Below are 19,681 nucleotides of genomic sequence, written 5' to 3' on the forward strand. Positions count from 1 at the left end.
AACAAAACAAAAACTGTACATATATATATGTATATATATATACACATATATGTACATATGTATATGTATATGTACATATGTATATGTATATGTACATATGTATATGTATATGTATATGTATATGTATATGTATATATATATATATATATATACATATACATATATATATATATATATACATATATATATAAATGGGATGGACCACATCCATCAACTAGTACTGTGCAGGTAAATCAAATAGTCAGATCCGCACGTCTCCAGTCTGTCTGTCCATTACAGTGTATATGTATGTGTATGTGTACACTTACGCCACATGTGGCAACAGTGTAGCTATTCCCATTACTCCGGTCGACGACCTCGTCTCACCTTACGGCTTGATCTCCGGTTGAAGATGCTCTTCAGGGTCGTGTTCATGTAGTAGGGCCGGACAGCAGAGCCGTCGTTCACTTCCAGGTCCCACACTAGGAGGCAGCAGCAGCAGCAGCAGTGTGTTAACAGTCATGAAAATGCACGTTGTACGTCAAAGTTACCAAACCCCATTCCTCTGATCACGTCGCTACTTTGAAGACGCACTGGACAATACTCCAACCATTTATGTTTATTCAAAAAAATGATTCACATTGTCATTGGATTTCATTGATTAAAAAAAGTCCCCTATACAAAAAGAACACTGAATAGCCTCCAGACAGATGTGTGTATTACACTTAGTATTAAAACAGCACTACATCTGAACCATCCAATAAAAAAATTACCAAAAATGGCTTTGACATCCTTTTATAAATTGTATCGCAAAGGTTCCTGGTGTTAAATCTAAAACAACAGAATAAGAGGAACAATTTCTCTTTTTTTTTTTCTTTTTTTTTCCCACAACTAGGCACATTAACTAGTGGCTGCATTCAGAAGTTTCCTGAAAACTCTCAGGTTCAGTTCAGATTTGAAGTGAAAACCATAAAATATCTTTTTAAAGTCTTGACCTCCCCGAATTCTCCGTCTGGTCTACAGTACGTCTATGAGCATAATGGAAACTTTGAAATGATTGTGACCTTTTTAAGAGAAGAAGAGGAGAAACCTGTTTTTCCAAGTGCAGTAGACACACCATTTTGGATTTGTGTGTTTTGTGTTAGTATAAATACAGTGGATCGAAAAAAAAAACAAAAAAAAAACAACAATGGTAAACGTCAACAGCCAGCAAAACAATCATGTCAGGCAGAAAAAGTAAATCACATGGTTCTTTTCCCACATGTGAAAGTGCATACAAAACATGAGTTTACACTAGAAGACTGAAGTGCGACAAGAGTGACCGCGAGTCCACCACCTCTTTCTTTTAATGGTGATGCTTCATGCCATAGTTCATCTGTGGCATCTGTACATTTTTAAGGTCCTCCTGTTTGTTTCGGTAAAAATGCTCATGTTTATTATCATTGTTTTCTCAGTCTGTGCATCCGTCCTTTAAGTTGACAAGTACCCTCTCAATAAGGCAGAGGTCAGCAGAAAATTCAGAAAAGAAAAAAGCAGGAAAGGAAAGGGCAAGAATCTGAGTTGGCTTGAGAGAGGAAGTAATCGGATGCCTTTTTCTAATCCCCGATGCCTTTTCTGTGAGGAATTGTTGTAAAAGCCTGTCCTTTCATGTCCAGGTCACCCGGGACCAGGCAGGGATGCATCCAGTTTTGATGTTTAGCCCTACACTTGCTCTCAAACATCTAGACCCCTGCGCATTTTAGTTCATTTGGGGAAGTGTGCGAGAGAGAGTCAATAGATGAGTAAAATGGCTGCACATTGCTCAGGAGCCAGTGCGGGATTTGGCACCTTCTTCTCCTTTGCGCAGGATCTTGTGCAAGCCAGGTGGCATGTAGTAGGGCCTGGAGGAAGAACCATCATTCCTCTCCAGGTCTTCACCTGATGCCAGGTCACAGCACGGGGAAAGGAAGAGGAGGGAAAGTGCACAGAATGACGGCCAGGAAGAGAAAGAAAAGAAAGACTTAGTAGAGGTTAATTAACACAGACATGCAGGAAACAGAGATACAGAAGTCAACAACTGACAGCCTACGTTACGTAACATAGTTCATGCATTAATTGTTTTTTAAAGACAATAATTCCACAGTAACCTCCTCCGTTGCCTACAATGGCCTGTAGATTGATTTTTTTCGATGGTGAATCTACACAATGCAAAGTTGTGTGTGCTCAGGTAAACATCAGTGACTTCCACCCAATGCTACTGAAGCAATAACAAGTAGTGAGCGAGTTGCTGTAGTTTGTGTAGGATTGGAGTTTGCCAAGATCAACAAACACGCAGCTCCTACAGTAGCTCAGCAGCTGCCAAAAAAACACCAAAATCTCCACAAAAGCTACTAGTTTTATCCAGAGGAGCCCATCATCAGGCCAGATAGGAAAGTAATTGACACCAAGCGTTGACTCGAGTGTGCATCGTGTTCCGTGAGTAAAACACTGCAGAGTCCTCTTTCAACATTTTGGCCAGAGCCCAGGACGCTCACATGTGGATGTTACGAGCTCCTGTGAGCACGAGCACCGCGATGAATGTGTCCCCATAAATAACAGTTTAGCCCCTTTTATCTGTATATGTAGCGTGTTTTGTCACGCAGAGTAGTGAGTTAGCAGCATACTTACAAAAGCACAGGAACAGCGTGTCCACACACATTGCATACACATTGAAGAAGCCATGTGCAATCATGTAAGATCCAAATATCAACGTCTGAAAGAATCAACAGTTCAGTATCAGTAAGTACATGAGCATATTTTATTATGTGAAACAAAGATGTGCAGCACTAAGACAATGACAGAGAATACACATAATATGAAACTCTGGTGTACAGCTGTAACTAACGATTATTTTCATAATCCATTAATCTGACGATTATTTTCTCGATTAATCGTTTGGTGTTCAGAATATCAAAAAAACTTAAAAAATGTTGATCAGTGTTAGTCAAACCTGGAAATGATGTTTTCAACCAAAATGATTCACTTTTAATGATTTCTTTGTTATGTGGAGCAAGAAAATGAAGAAAATATTTACATTTAAGAAGCTTAAACAATCGAAAATCTTGTTTTAATCATGAAAAAAGCTTCAAACCGATTCATCGATTATCAAAATAGTTGTTGATTAATTTAGTAATCTATTAATAATCGATTAATCATTTTAGCTCTACTCTGGTGTGCTTCTGAAAAATAATGAGACACAACATAAGCTGAAGAGAAAACAGCAGTGATTAAAAGTGACAGATTTGCTGAGAGTCAGTGTTGAGTTCTTACCACGATGGGTACCCAGTAATAATTTAGCGACGGCACCTCCTCTTGAATCGCTGGTATTTTACGTGTGAAGAAGCAAAATGCCAAAGCACCTACAGAATAGAAAATACACAAGCAAAGGAAATATAAATTCATTTATTTTACTGATTGAAACACATACTTACTATGCAAATGTCAGTTCATATTTTGGTGAAAAGTGAGGACAGGTAGTTTGCCAGTGAATAAATACCCTCCAAAACCAAGTTTAATGTTTAAGTCGGGCAACTTATTCATCAGTATGAGAAATGTAATCAGGCATTGCACCGCAAAAAGAAAAAAAAAAAAAGCTTTATCATTCTCCATTTATTCAGATTAAATCACTTCACAGATTGGAGGTGACATGAAACTCACCAACACTTCCTGTGATGAGCAGCTTTCCTAAGAAGAGCAGAAAGTCTGTCACCTTGTCGAGGACAGCCACACTGCAGCAGACGAGTGAGAGAAAAGCCGGAGTGGAGGAGAAAGGCAGACGGCAGGGAAATGGGAAAACACACTGTTATGTGTTGAAACACAAATGCAAGAAGAGATCACTATAAAAGTGCACAACAATTCGTTGAAGTTTGCCTCGCCAACGTTTTACCCACTGAAATGGAAAAAGAAGCTATTGTGGAACGTGTATAGCTCATCTGAGTCTAGATGACACAGAAGCATAAGAATCTTACCGAATCACATTCCTCATCAACAGGAAGAAAGCGTCCTTTGAAGAGGTGCAGAAGTTCTTCCCATATATTGCCATCTGTAGAGAAAACAATAGACAGAGGTAAGGAGCACAAATTGAACTTGATAACTTGCAACACATCAGTCCAAATCCTTGCCCTGCTCCACAAACTCACCATAATGTATGCATTTCTGTTTATAAACCTTATGAAACGCTCCAGGCACCAGAAGCAGCATTTGAGGCAGCAGAGCAAGAACTGAGCACAGGAATTTTGTGAACCTGTGAAAACACGGTAGGGAAAACAATCATGGACAATGCAGAATGAATAACATCATAACACTGTGTGAGAGAGAGAGAACATCAGTGTGTTTAAAACTGACAGCATACCTTTCAGTTTGTGATCCAGGTACTCAAGAGCAACTCGGACCATCTGCACCACAGCTACAATCAGAGAACCGAAGGCCAGGGAACCTGTGTGATAACTGTGACACGAGGTAAAAATGAGGAAAAAGGCTATCTTTCCAATATTTTAACTGGTAAGTAATATGTTTGTTATATGTAATAAGTTACACTTAAAACTGTGTGTAACTTGAAATGACTGAATTTCAAATACAGTTACATATTTCTTAGTATAGCAGTGTTTAGATCTCATGTTGCCTGGGGACATTTTTGCACTGCACACAGGAAGCCAAGACAGACAGAGGCAACAGCAACAACTATGGCTGAAAATGCAAAGAAAAGCCCAGTAGAAGTCGTAAAAAGTGAATTCTACGGCTCTGAAAATTTGGTTATTCTGCTTGGCTTGATAAACACTTCTTGCCCCCACCCACCCCTGTGCTGCCAATGTATATACACAAACACTCCCTCAGTCAGGTCTAACAGTATTGGTGGACAGAGCCTGATTTCAAATGAAAGATGAAGCATACACATAATGTTATATCATTTCTGTTCACAGAGACCAAACGGGCAGAATAAAATATTAACATCAACAAAAAATACCAGAATTTACAGACTGTAGATTTAAGCGTAATTCCAGTGCATTATGTGTGCATGTAGCTACATACCGTATGGCTCTACTGAATGAGGTAAAGAGGGGGCAGGCAGGGATGTCGTTAGGCTTCTTCAGGGCCCAGTAATAGGAAGCAAAGGCCCCGGCCAGTGTGCACTGGCCCAAGGCGTTGACGAAGTTGACCAACCAGAGGAACACGAACAAGTTACACAGATGGAGGACTAAGATGTAGCGGTGGTATACACTCTCCCCGCCGTAGAAGGCGAACATGCACTGTGACCCAGGGCACACTTTGGTGATGTTGGTCTGATTGAAGGTCTGGGGGAAAAAAAAGCAAAAGCTTTAGTGTTGATGTGTTCTCCATTGATGATGTAACATTAGTGTAAAGGACCAGTGTGAAGGATTCAGAGACTCTTATTTGTCACGTTGGAATGAAACTCAACACAGTGTGTGGATCCTCTTCTACTAAAACTGTAATGCTGCACCACCACGTTGACCCTGTAGGTCACATACAGTATTTCCCCATTAAATGTACGTCTCCTTAAGAGAGTGCATTACCTTTGGACTGCATGTGAGGTTGGCATACATGCACTTATCATCAATAGGTGTGACTTTATAGACTGCATGACCAGATGACGATAAGAAGCTGAGGACAGTGTATTTAAGGAAAATTCGACAGCGACAACTTACACACGTGTTTCTATGTCAATTCATATTCACGGTTCATGTTTGCTTGAGTCCGATAAGTGAGTGTTTCTAAAGTAAAACCATTGAACTGAATTGAATTGAATGACTTTATTCCATGACGAGCAGCATGAAAGAGATAAAACAGTTCATTAGCATCTCAGTTGAAAGGATACACTGCTGTTACAGCCCAATAAGCGATGCAGATGGCCAGCAGGAGAAAGGTGAAGACTGGGTAGAACAGAGTGGACATGATGTAGCCAATGGCCCTACAACCAGCACAGATCAAATGTTGAGAGTATGGAAAAACTTGGTCAGCACAGTGGTAATGTAATGACAGCACAGCTTTGATCCATTCTTACTTGCTTCCCTCCTTTAGTAACGCAACAGCGATCCGCAGCCTTGTCCTTAGAGATATCAGTATTATCACAATGGAGGCCTCAACCACTGACAGTATGATCACTAAAAAAAAAACATTATTAGTATTAAAAACAATAATACTTAGTGTTTGCTAAAGTGCATACAGAAGAACTAAAATGTACAAACATGAAAAACATTGCTTTTATAACTGGGGCATTGTTATTGTGCTATTGCTATAAACTATAACTTTGACTACAGCAACAATAATAACATATTTAAAAGGCATTAAAAACAATGAAATACATATTAAAACAAAGAGCATAATATGACATAACGAGTACAACATACTGAAAATGAGCCACGTCTGGCTGAGATGAAGGTAAACACTGAAGTCTGTGTGAAAGCCAATGTCAGAGATGGTGACATTTGCACCTGGTTTCCTGCTCAGAGACCTATACTCCCAGTGGCAGTGCCAGATACCTACAGAGACACAGAATGGCAAATCTAAATCTTGTTGACTGGCATTGTGGGTAACCATGTGAGATGTATGTACTCACCATAACCAACGGCAGTGAGGAGACCAAACACAATGAGCCACAGGAGCACACAAGCAGTGTAGCGCAGCAGTAGGATGAAGAGCAGACTGATTGCCATGGTTATCACCAAACCCCTGCAACACACACACAATGCAAAGCTGCTGCATAAATATGGCAAATTCATCTATAGGTTGGATAATATCACATGGAAGAGCACTGCTGCAAAACAACCCTGGGACACCTTGATAATCCGTTTATAGGTAGATGAATTTGTTTGGGAAATAGTTTGCATAGCGATTTCATCATTTCTCTCACTCATGGTTAAAGGTAAAGTTAAAACATGACAATCAGCAGAGGACACAGGAATTCTTACATTAGGATCCAGCGCCAGGAATTTGCATAATCCTCAACAATCTTCATGCCAACTTCTTTGGCATTAAGCAGGCTGGCGATGCCTCTGTGGCAGAGTGTAACACGGTATGAAAGGAAAAGTGGGAAACAGAACAGGTGACAAAATGAGTTGAGCGTGTGAGAGTTTAGTAATGTTTCTCAATCAATCATTTTGACATTTGCTTGTAAAATGTTTTTGTTGATCTGAACTGTGTGACCGCTACACTGGGTTATAATTTGACATCAAAGAGTCAGAAAACAGTAGCTCTGCTGAAATGCTATTTAGCAATAAAAGCTACAATGGTGAGAAGAATGGAGTAGCATGTTACTAACTGCGATACAGGCAAGCACTGATTAAAGAAGCATTAAGTAATATCATGCCAGATCCAGAAAGTACTGCGTAGTGTTCAGAGTACAGAGTCAAGTCTTAAAATGTGCCTGGAAACCTTTCAAAAGAGGGTAACAAAGATAAAACTTCACATGTTTCAATTAATCTGCAAAGGTATCTTCATATATGTCTTTAATCAGAAATGTTATAGAACCCCAGTAACACAAATCACTCACTGACACTGATGGAGCGATCCCTAGATCATAAACTCAAACTTCTCGCTGATCCTTTAAATGACATGGGACAGCTTAAGTTAAGCTTCTTTACACAAGTTAAATGAATAGAATAAGAATACAAGACTATGACAAGGCTTGACTACAGAGACACTGCCCTATGACTCAGGCAAATCTATTAAGTGCAGACAGAGGACAAACAGAGGACAAGCTACCAAGCCAGACACAGCACTGAAAGGAGTTCTAAAAAAAACCTAATTATTATGAAGAACGCTATTTTAACTGCCTAAAAAGGTCAATAACACCCTGTACACATCCAAGAGCATGGATAATATCCAGCACCATTATGCAAACTCGCCTTAATATGATTTTACAAGTGGCTCATGTGGTGGCCACAAGGGGGCACTACATTACTGTAGCTCTTTTGATTGACCAAGGCTGTGCACAGCCTGGTGTTAAAAATATACCTCCAACAATTTAGTTATTAATCTGTCCCAATTCTTCTTCAGTCTGTCTGATGGAGGGATGCAGGCACAGATTCTTCACGTTGAAGAAAAGAGGAATAAAGGTTAGTCTACACAAAGCTACCGGCTGCACTGGAGGCAAAGTTAAAGGGGTCAAATTAATTGTTTTTGAGACCTTGGTGCTCCCTGTTGAATGGCTACAAAAAGAAAGAAAAAAACATTAAGGCGCATTACATTTGCAGGTTACTAAGAGCAAGCGCAGAATCATGTTTATTTACGATGGCAGCTCACTGCTTTAAATGCATGATTCCTCCACTTATCCGACCTTTGTCATCTCAGTCCATTAACACGTCGACAGCGCAGATTTACAAAGCAGCTGTTGAAAGTTTTTAGTAACACTTGCACTTCCTCTAGTGAAGCTGCACTTTCATGCAATAGACATGCACATGATTTAGAATGTGGTTAGACACATTCCTGGGCATCAGAGACATGCCCACTTGTCCTACCCTGTAACATTTGTCCAAACCTCTGTGGAGTCAGCAGCCCTATTGACAGTACAACAGTTTTAACACACGCTGCGGTACAGTGTAACGTATTCTCCTTTAACCACAGCACATGTTGTGTTTATCATTTAAACACACTCTTTTCTACTTGTGTAACATTAATAGTTTGACAACAAAGACAGGGATTCAGGGTGCAGTGAAGCAGGACTTACTTGGCAGCATCTTTAAGGTCTCTGACACTTCTCTTGTTATTGTCCCCGTCTTTGAAGATGGTCTGATTAGCTACAGTTAAAATTCCATTTCTTGTAATAAAATCTGGGAAGCACCGCTGAAGGACTGAAAGACATTTAGGGTTGTTTTTTTTTTTGTTTTTTTAGAAAAAGTGATTTCCTTTACATGCATGCCAAAAACACATAAGGAGCTATTGAATGTTTTGAAAGGTTTCAGGGGCACTTACAAGGTCTGCTTGGCACAATCATGGACGGGCAGTCTTCATCTCGTATGACTTCCACCGCTGACTGTAAGGGAAATGAAGGAGATGATGATTCTAACAACTGAAACCGGGATCCTGGTTAGTAGTGATTAAAATTACAGTGGCGTGGTCATTTAATTCATTTTCAGTGATTTTAGCTTCAGTTTTCCGCAAGAGGCCTAAAAACAAAATCTGATGTGACAGTCTGTGACTGATGTGATGTAACACTACCACACTTGAGTTGCTGTAGGAAGTGACGATGATGATTCAGTTCTAACAGTATGACTGAGTTGTGAGCTGCTCCCACACACCACCTCACTAAATGATCTTTACAGACCGACATGCTAACGTCACTGTCACCGATCTGCTGCCAGTCCAACACAACCAGACTGTGATGTGCATCAGTGGCTTCTAGCTCAAGCCGGCCTGTGTCTCAAAGCATGTTCAGATCTGCTTGTTATAAATGAATACCATTAACTGTGCGGATAAAGTCAAGGAAATCTGAGGGTGTTTTGGTTTTTGTTTAAAAGTGCATGTAGCTGTCCTTGTGTTAAACAAACTTTAGATTGGCAGATTATGAAACCAGTATTTCACAGAAGTCACCTGCAACCAGGCACCTACTGGGCAGAACTTAACTGTCAAATGTGCCATGCTTTATTGTCTGCTTTCCTTTAAAAGGGGATGTTCTTTTGTAGAAGACATGAAAGTAAGCTCATTTTCCTGTAGACCTCCATTCAAACGTTCTTTTTGCAACCAGCAGAGAGGGATGTAGCAGTTAGCCTGGTGGCCTGGACTATGTCCATTTTAATATAGCTATAGTCTATGGAGGAGTTGTAATCGATTACATGAGGCCCACCACTTAAGATCATGTTTGGCCCACCAACTTTCTTTAATCACTGCATGTGAGGAACAGCTGCTAGCGAGGTGATAGAATATAATATTTACATTAATGGAACTTAAATACATTCAACACAGAGTTTTTTGATTACAGGTAACCACATTATTATTTAATTTTAGATGCATTTCTGTCTGTATTTGATACCAATAGATTTATTTTGCATAATTAATGATTTTTTTTTTATTGTTAAGTATACATCATTCCATATCAAAACATGTATCTTTATTTTCAATTTATGCAAAATATCATTATGAATATTTGTATTACAATATTCTGATGGGATATTGTGCTCCTAGTGTCCACTTGCTACTGAACACGCCCCCTCCCCCAACATTTTTTCTCTAGACCGGCCCCCTCTTGACCAGACTAGATGCCCCCAGATCATTTTGAGTTAGATAACCCTGGTGTATGGATAACATGTTCCTTTTCAATGATCTAATATAATTTTTTTAGATAATACATGTAGTGATGTGATGCTATAAAAAAAGGAAAACTGAACTGAATATTCAGAGGAGAAATACCTAACATAAAATCCAAAATGGACCACTTTCTCTCACCTTACTTCCAACTGTGAAACTTGGCTTGCAGAACTGCTTGTAATATTCCCAGTTTTTGGTATTCCATGCATCCAGGAGAGTAGCAAATCTGTCAGGGCACTTAGAGACACAGAGCTGGAGGAAAGAGACATCATCTTAATGAGACAGCCCATCAATCTTGAATATCATCCATGGAGGAAAAGTTGGAAGAACAACATAATATGAAGAGCTGCAAGAGGGGATTCAGTCAGTGTGTTACCTGGGTTGTAGGGCACTGGAGGTTAATTAAAACTGCAGGATTGGCACATTTCAACATGTTAAAGTAGAATAATATGGCTTTGTTTCTGTGGAGACAAACAATAAAGACGAGGAGAAAAGTCAGTGTGCACACACAATCACCCACACACACACACACACACTTGCTATAATTAATCACAAATCATCTCCATGTATTGTGGTGAGAGTTGTTAGTGTGTGGAAGGATAACAATGGAAAGCCAAGAAACAAATTGAAGAACATAATTACTCCACTCCATATTTTTGCACTTACGCATTGGGCGTGTTCTTCTGGCCACAGAACTGACCATGGCTGTCAGTCGGGTAGACAACCTTCCTGGGGTCACCATGGATCCAGGCTGAAAACATTCAACAGTTTTCTAGTTAACTGCATGGACTTAAACATACGTTTGAGTGCATCAGGCCAAAGTCATATCTCTCAGTGAGTACTAACCAATTACTGAAAATAACCTGCACAAGTAACAAGTTAACAAGGGAAATGTACTTGTTCGACAACATTTTTAATCATATTTAAAAAAAAAGATCAAATCAGTTAAATTTGTTCTGTTCAGCTTCGCATGACAGGAGCAACAGTAACCCTGACATTCAATTGACTGAGCCATTTTTGTGTTTCAATTGTTTGCCCAACCTGAACAACACAGTGTTAAGGCTTTGCACCTAGTCAGTCAATTAAAGATTGTGCTGCGAATGAGACAGCACAACAAAGACATTGTACGAGTCTTTGTCACAGCTAGGATGATGAAACTGAAAAATCATACACAACAAAGCTGCTCAGCTGATTGCAGACTTGTCAGAGTTTATTTAAAGTCACATCCATTGTCATGGCTTATGCTCTTTTTAAATAATTGGAAAACTCTGAGTCTTTTCCTTCCCCAGATTGAGACGTGACACCAATGACAAAAAGCTGGTGAGGGTCGGCACTTTGGTGACAGTAGCTTTGGGACCTCATTTACCCTGATTTGTGATAAATGTGTTTGGAAGAGGAAGAAAATTGGTCATATGTGCTGGAGGAAAAGCATGATGTATTCTTGTGTCAAGAAAAGGGTATATAAAAGAGGTGAAAAGATAAGAGACAGAGAGATGGACAGGACTAAAAGAAGATGGGAGAAAAACATGGAGAACAAGTGAAACAAACTAAGGCCTCATCCACATGGTAATAGAACTTTCCCTGTACAATCTTCATCCACACAAAAACACCCCAAAATGGCTCTAAACTCTGTAGTACATATGCCAGGCCTGTACATGGCAAAGTCATTTTTATCTGAACAAGTATATATTAGCAATGTGTACAATCACATGAACAGATACAGAATGAACCAAGATTAGATTAGATTTGACCGTTCACATTCATAACGACAGCTATTTACTTACTTACTTACTAACTTCAACTATTTACTTTCATAAAGCAATGCTTATTCTGATTCTGTTTACCTTTCACACAAATGTTGCCTGGCTTATATATATATATATATATCTATCTCTCTGATATACCTGAACTAGGACCACATGCTGAAGTGACACAAATCTGATTTGAAAATCGGAATTGACTATCAGATTTCTGCGTCCACACAGCACTGAAAGAAATCTAATCTCAATGTAGCCTAAATGGTTCCAAGAATTTACAGCTGGAAGGAATCCAGCAAGGCAAGAACATGACTGGAACACAAAACAGCTTCGCTTCCCCAGTCACCTCAAGACAGGATACAACCAGAGTAAACCATACCAGCTGCACCCCTGAGTCCCTTCTGTGCAGGAGCTGCATTTTTAAACTACTACTTCTTTGTTGACTGGCCCGCTATCAAATCATGTCCATTTTGTAGTAAACAAAAATGTTGGAAAAACCGATTATTAAAAAACAAATATTTCAAGAGTGCACACCACCGACTTATTTCACAAGCTACACATTCTGACTTGTACAAGCAGGCAAAACACAAACAAAAAATAGGATAAGTGAGCAATTCACACTTCCACAACATGACAAGAAAATATCATTATGCGTGCGCAAGTCCATGTTTGTGTGTCTGCAGTTGCGTCACTGTGAAACTTGGTGTGAGCAATGTGTCAGAACTCACCCACGGTGCCCAGAGCGATGTAGCCAAGGATGACAATGACGAAGACAACACAGCAAACCACATCAGTGCAGCTCCTGGGAAGTGGAAAGATGTGGGGACAATGAGACACATGTGGGAAACCAAGATTACAAAGAGCAAAAAAAAAAAACTCTGATTATTTAACATGGCTGGTTAGCTGCATTCTTTAATCTGAGTCTGAATCATAAGGGGGAAAAAATCATTTAGTTATGCGTTATACACAGGGATAATTGGGAATATGCCTCACTTGAATGAAAGAATATACTGGGTGGGTATTGTGTTGTTTAACCACTTCATTGCTTGTAATATATGGTAATATATAATGGTAATATATAATGCAGCTGTGAATAAGTGTGAGATGTATATCTGCGTGCAGTATTTGCATCCTGAGTTGCCATCCTGATGCTGCTTTTCTATGTTGTAGAGCTCTTCTAACTTTCTAATCACACCCCCATCCCCAGAATTAACTGTCCCACAGGCACAGACAAAGCATTTTTAACACTGCCTCTCCCTGCACAGTAGGCATAGACTGCTAGATACAGCAGTGTCTCTGAGACTCTCTCTCTCTTTTCACAGTCCCTTCCATAACAAGCTTTCTTTTCCTTTTCACAGTGAGAGAAGCTGTCAGTCCAACCCCTTCCTCGGTGCTCTTTCAAAACTCCTCAGACCGTGAGTACTGAGCCTATCCTTGAATAAAGCCAAGCACAAACCACTGCAAGAAGTGTGTATGGGGGACAGAAATACCCTCCAAACACCATGTGCTACACATAATTGACTTGACACCGTCATGTCCCTCAGTTTTCAACCTCTCTCCTCTTTCATCCAGAGGAGCAAAGCCAAGGTCAAAAGTAGGCCTGGGCTCAGAGATGTGACAGTGCCTCCTTTGTGTTGTTCTTTTGAGGAGGGAATTGTCCTTGTTTTGTATGCAGCATGGTTACATGGTTCTGTATAGACACTTCGTACAGTATGTGCACTGTTTTGCAACTTCAAAATGCCACATAAATCTGGAAATTCAGGCTTTTTATTTTGTTGTAATGTCATCAATTAATGGCATTATTATTGAAATGTCTCTAATCTCTTAATCTCTTATATCGCTTAACTTCACAACATGGCATCATTTTCAGGCTTTACAGTGACATGGTCATTACTATACTTAGTCCTATAGAATGCAGACTTTCCTTATAAAATGCCCTTTTAAACAACATTTTGTGGAGAAATATATGACCACATTTTTGTTTCAGCTCATGTGATGAATGACAAATTAAAATGCTATCTTTTACGACCATAGGTATTTCATGTGCATGCCGAAGCTTTAAGAGGTGGACCTGCCTTAATAACTGCAGTGAAGCTCCCAGCCTATAAAAATGTAGACTGAGAGTATTTCTTGTCCCAGCCAGACTGATAATCCTCTGCGTTTCTCATTTTCGGAAGAAGATTATCCCAATTTTATCTGAATTTCATTAAGACTACACCTACCTGCAAATTCACAATATGATAACTTGAAACGTGATAACTTGAGTCATCATCTGTCCTCGGCGACATGCTTGGAGCTGATAATATTTGATCTATGTGGTTGGTTATTATATGAAAAGCTTAGGGACTTACACTACATTATTTTTCATAGATAATCGACAAACAAGGGCACCCGTGAAGACAACCACAGTTTAGGCACAACATGCCACACCACCAGCAAAACTACTGGTGATATTGTGTGAATAATTAAACAAAGAGAGACAAGGGAGTATCCATTCATTCAAAAAAAGAGCAAGGGGAAGTGCTGTCTAGGTTGCCATGGCAATGGCTGCATCCTTTGTCTTTAAATGCCTCTCTAACCTAGATATTAGATATGTAAGTTCTAATTCAGCCTCACATCCCAGGTGATTAGAGGGGACGAACTGAGGATAGTGAAAATAACTATTATGTTTTCTTATCTCAGGAAAGCAAGAGCCAGGGAATCCAAGTCTAATCCCAAGATGCAGAAAGTATAGTAACGCCCACCTGGCATCCAGCAGTCTGGATTATGCTGTGTTTTTCTTGCTGTTGTCAGTTTCTTCTTCTGTGTTCTGGCTTCTCTTTTTTCCGGGTCAAAGCCCTGAGGCTGGAACTGTGCAGAGCACAGAGCAGGCAGAGCGGCCAGTTAAACATAATACACGGCTCCTAACTCCAATGTTGAGAAATTTGATTTCATATAATTTCCAGTCCAGTTTTACTCGGCCTAACATCACGCAAACTTACTGAGTGGTGCTTTACAGCTATCGAGGCTCTGCTGATGCAGTCAGAAACTTTTGTGTCCATGGTATATTTACAAGTCTGCCACTCTGCAGGAGTCAAGGTGACACAGATGGCAGCAGTGCCACAGAATCGTGTGGGTGTCATTGAATCAGTGAGACTGCAAGACTGTGTCCCCTGCCTTGCAGCAGGAAGAGATATTTGGAGTGCCACATTTGCAGACAAAAGGGATATTTCTCACAGTCACAAGGACTCAAATGAGCAGCTTCTCTGACAAACACGAGCCTTTTTTAGGTAAAGTGTCACACATGCTGTGACGAGCGAGATCTACAGCTACATTTGTTTGTGCGCCATTACAGTATACTTAACTGCACACAGTAACACCAAGAATGTTTCTCGACATGACATTGTTTTTGTAGCTGGAATAAGTTTACACTGTACCATGTCCACTTCTGTCTGAGCTTGAGGGGACTGCTCGGTAACAGATACAGTAACTTCATCAAGGATTTGAGCTTGGATGAAACCAAGATGACCACAGAGTCAGTTCACTCCCAGTTCTCATTAAGAAAAAGGCTCAGAGCCACAGAAACATCAAAGTATCGTTGGTGCTTTCACCCAGCCATAGCAGTGAAATGAGCTGAAGAGAGTGGGATAAAGAGACACAGGAGGACTGAAACATGCCTTCACAGCAGCCTGCCGAACTGACACTGAACAAAAAAAAAGACATAAGAGCCTACCCCACAAAATGACTAAATCATAAAGAAGCTTGTGGTGACACCCTTGAGGGGTTTTGCTTTATTGCAAAATGTTGCTCTTCGTTGTGATAAATCATGATAGTCTTAGACCTCATTTCAAAATACACTATATATTCATTTTTGTAAGGAAACGATTCAACCTGTGGATTTGAAAAGTAGATCTTTTTTATATTAGGGTTCAGGCATTATAAATACCAAACTTTTCACATTTTAACATATATTTAATGTTAATATTAAAACATATTCTGTCCAATCATATAGTATATAATATTAACATTACGGTTTGATGTGTAAATGTGATCAAAATGTTTTTTAAACACTATTTGTGAAATAAATATTTGCTGTTCATCCAGTAATTTATTTTAAATTGTAAATAAAAGTGTAAAGAGAAAGCACACAGAGAGTAACGACCTCTGCCAAGCCTGCTCACTTCCCCACAGTAATACACTGCTCTATTTATTAACATTATTTAAAAAAAAAAACACTGTATCACCACTATAATGCAACATTTGTTCTCAGTGGACCATGACCTACAGGCCTAGAAATTTAATCCACATCCATCCTTTACTATCTGAGCTATACTGCTCAAAAAAACATAACCTCCTTTGTGGAGATAACAATTTATACAACTGTAATCTACATGAGACGGGGTGGCAGACTACAGTTCATCAGAAGACGGACTACAGCGCTGCTGATTAAAAATGACCTCCCAAGTGTGTGCTCTACATCCGTTACGGCTTCTTCTGAGTGGTTGCTAATGTGTGTTATTGTGAGAAGTCCAGCCGTCGGCTTGACTTATGGCCATTGATCTGTGTGGTGGAGTGAAGAGAGCTGCCAACAGTCTGACTCGAACTTTATTAACAAACATGACAAATGATCAATCCGCCGGTGCCCTTACAGTGGTGCGGGCCAGAAAGATTATACAACGGCTGAAATCAATACACATGTGCATTCGATGTAGGAATATAATGTATAGTAGTCAAAGGGTCACATTATACAAACTAAAGTAATATCAATGTTTGCTTCTATTGTGGGTGATAACAATATGTAAGTATTCTGTATTTACAGTACCTCTCATGGACAGGTCCTCTGAAGTTTGGGTCAAACTTGCGTGGCTCACCTATAAAACAAGCAAAATAATGGCACACATTAAAAATGATTATCAGTGTGTAAAACATTGTAGCCTGAATAATACTTTTGTTAAGTACAGTATGTACTCTACGTATGTTGAGGCAGAAGTTTTCTACACAAACAAAGAACAGTGACATCCTTTCTGGTGTGTGCACTTGGATGGCCAGAGAGAGTCCTCTGTTTGTTACAGTCTACAGTCTTACCATTAGATGTCACTAATTCTTACACAACGGACCTTTAAAATTCACTAAAAAGAGTGCACATGCATGACAAAGCACCAGACTGTACCGACTATGATCCGCTTCACTAACAGAGTAGGGGAGACGATGTGTTTGCTTTGTTGGAGAGTATAATTTACATCAGAAGTTAAACAAAGGAGACACAAGGAATAACATATCTAAACATTTATGACCATCCTTTTATTACACTGACAGACGCCATACACAAGTCTCACACAATTTAACCCGCTGTGCCAGCCAACTGGCCAGGACAAAATAGGTTATTTCACAGTGCAGGACTGAAAGGAAGAGAGATGATAAAAGCCACAACAGTGTTCCTAACATGGAAACATCATCTATCATTTTAATAACTCTTGAGTAAAACAACTTATCTGGGTCACAGTGAGGATTCCCCATTTGACCCTGCCGAATGAATACAGAACCACAGTTGCAAACACCATCAGTCACTAAAGGGGCAAAGTCTGACTCTGGCTCTACTTGTAGGTGTGACAGAGCACACATTTGCATTCAACATAGACAATTTTTTAGTGCTTAAATGTCTCTCTACCTCCACTGTAAATAATTACAACAAATTCCTGAGGAATTCCTGGCAATAATCACATATGCATTGTAATATCACACATTGTCACACATGCAGTGTAATATCTCCCAGGTTTGGGCAGGTTTAGGGGCAGCATGAGTGGGCTGATTTCCCATCTGCCATACCCAAGTGATATAACAGCTTCTCAAACTGTGAGGCATGAGTGCATTGGACGACGCACACAGGATGGCAAGAAGGGTCAGCCTTGTTCTTAATGTACTGTAAAATGTTGTAATTGTAAACGTGTGGTGAGCAGCAGCCTTTTATGTTGTTTGGAGATGTTGACAATGCTGAAAACATTGTAGCCCTAAATGCTAAAAGCTCACGTTCAGAAAACCAAACCCATTAAGGACTCGGGCAACAAATACAAAAGCCACAGGGTATGTTCAGATTACCTGCCACATAGTTCAAATCAATAATTACAGGTTTGACAGTGTCACACATGAGCACAAATACCTTTTGGCATGCATCATCATCATCACCAACAGGACATTCATACACAGAAGCTACTGCAGTGAATTTAACTCTGGAAGAAGGCACTCTCCTTCATTGTTGTTTGAGTTTGCCATGCTTTCACAGAGCAGGTCAATGACGTCGATGCTCAACGCATCTGTGTTGCCAGTGCTGATAATTGTGACATTTTGATGGGGCATTTGTATTGTAATTTACCATAGCTTTTCTAGCCTTTACAGCACATGAGGTCCAGTAAATGCAGACCAATTGCATGCTCTGTCAATTCCCATGTGACAACATGCAGCAAATCATATTAGTAAATTCATGCCACACTGGATGTCTGAGTGTCTGCATTGCTTAATGTCTGTCTTGTTTCATTTTCAGGTTGGGACACACGATTACAGCCGCCACACAGAGTGAACCACAATGGATTTCTTGGATTGAGAGCTCTCTTCTGTTTCTCACGTGTCACATAAACAGACAATTATCCCCCACAGTATATTGCAATCTGTCACACATGCCACCAATACAACACTTCCCAATTCCTGTTCCTGTATTAAAACCTAAAACTGGCATGATCAAACTCTGTGTAAAACATAGCAGCAGCATGTGTGAACAACTGAGTGAGTGAGAAATACACTCCAGCAAGAGAGGAGGAGGGAGATAAAATAGACCTAGAATCAAAGAAAAGTAACGTCACATGGTATGGTCTAAGAAAACCAACGTAGCACAGCTTAAGAACATTTAAAAAACCCATCCATTTTAAATTGACAAAAAAGGTATTCAAAATATTATTTACATATACTAAATTTGATTTGAAACTCAGCTGTTGACAACACACATATTTACTTAACCAACTCCACTTGTTAGACAGAATGATGTTAAGGACCTTGGTTTGATGAAATGTTCTCCATCAGTCTAGAATACTGCTGTATACACAAAAAGGGATTCTGATCTAACTGTTATCATTCATGTTACATGGCCACATATTGGATATATAACCGATCTTTATAGATCTGATTTGAAAATCGGAAATGGCATTACGTTTTGGTTTTCATAGCCCTAAAAAAATCGTATCAGCCAAAAACAGAAACAAATGTCCAAACATGACAACTTTTACATCAACATTGGAACCAGAGGGTTGCCAGTTCAAATCCAGGATAAGTCAAGGTCAGGTTTAAATAAGCTAGAAAAACACTTCATGAAATAGCCCTTAATGTCTTATGTTAACGAGCCGTTTTTTCTGTTGGGATAAAATATCAATATGCTAGTAAATCATAAACTAGTTCATGTTAAAAATACAGCCTGGGACACAGTGGAGCTGGATATGTCAACTGGCAGCAGTTGCATCATCTGTAGAACAGACACCCCCCAAAAAAATCCTCCCCTGTCTCTTCTCCTTGAAATCTAACTGATTCAGCAGCAGCTTCTCACACGCCATGCATCCCTAAGTGAGTGAGTTAATTACCTCGACTGACAATAGTCTTGCGGTGGTGAAATTGCTAGAGGATGTGGAAAAAAAGGTTTCCACTGC

General features: G+C 39.7%; 1 protein-coding gene across 2 annotated transcripts in view; it reads right to left on the reverse strand.

Moving 5' to 3' along the window:
* Positions 1-206: 206 nt before the first annotated feature.
* The window catches only part of slc44a5b (solute carrier family 44 member 5b), a 32,453-nt gene continuing 12,978 nt past the window's right edge, over positions 207-19,681 (reverse strand). The window contains exons 2-22 of one of the 2 annotated variants that reach the window (XM_044044426.1): positions 16,816-16,864; positions 12,743-12,816; positions 10,924-11,008; positions 10,634-10,718; positions 10,396-10,509; positions 8,926-8,986; positions 8,681-8,804; positions 6,924-7,007; positions 6,572-6,684; positions 6,363-6,494; positions 6,017-6,116; positions 5,831-5,923; positions 5,529-5,616; positions 5,026-5,288; positions 4,349-4,443; positions 4,137-4,240; positions 3,966-4,039; positions 3,655-3,725; positions 3,268-3,356; positions 2,626-2,710; positions 207-461 (exon numbers count right to left, since the gene is read on the reverse strand). In XM_044044426.1, the coding sequence (XP_043900361.1) occupies positions 340-461; positions 2,626-2,710; positions 3,268-3,356; positions 3,655-3,725; positions 3,966-4,039; positions 4,137-4,240; positions 4,349-4,443; positions 5,026-5,288; positions 5,529-5,616; positions 5,831-5,923; positions 6,017-6,116; positions 6,363-6,494; positions 6,572-6,684; positions 6,924-7,007; positions 8,681-8,804; positions 8,926-8,986; positions 10,396-10,509; positions 10,634-10,718; positions 10,924-11,008; positions 12,743-12,816; positions 16,816-16,864 (2,105 nt within the window). In that variant the 3' untranslated portion in view covers positions 207-339. Of the gene's footprint in view, positions 462-582; positions 1,897-2,625; positions 2,711-3,267; positions 3,357-3,654; positions 3,726-3,965; positions 4,040-4,136; positions 4,241-4,348; positions 4,444-5,025; positions 5,289-5,528; positions 5,617-5,830; positions 5,924-6,016; positions 6,117-6,362; positions 6,495-6,571; positions 6,685-6,923; positions 7,008-8,680; positions 8,805-8,925; positions 8,987-10,395; positions 10,510-10,633; positions 10,719-10,923; positions 11,009-12,742; positions 12,817-16,815; positions 16,865-19,681 lie in introns of those variants that run through there. The other variant, XM_044044428.1, reaches the window with a different exon arrangement.

The sequence above is a fragment of the Solea senegalensis genome, linkage group LG14 (genome assembly GCF_019176455.1).
Source record: "Solea senegalensis isolate Sse05_10M linkage group LG14, IFAPA_SoseM_1, whole genome shotgun sequence".
NCBI classification, from domain to species: Eukaryota; Metazoa; Chordata; class Actinopteri; order Pleuronectiformes; family Soleidae; genus Solea; species Solea senegalensis.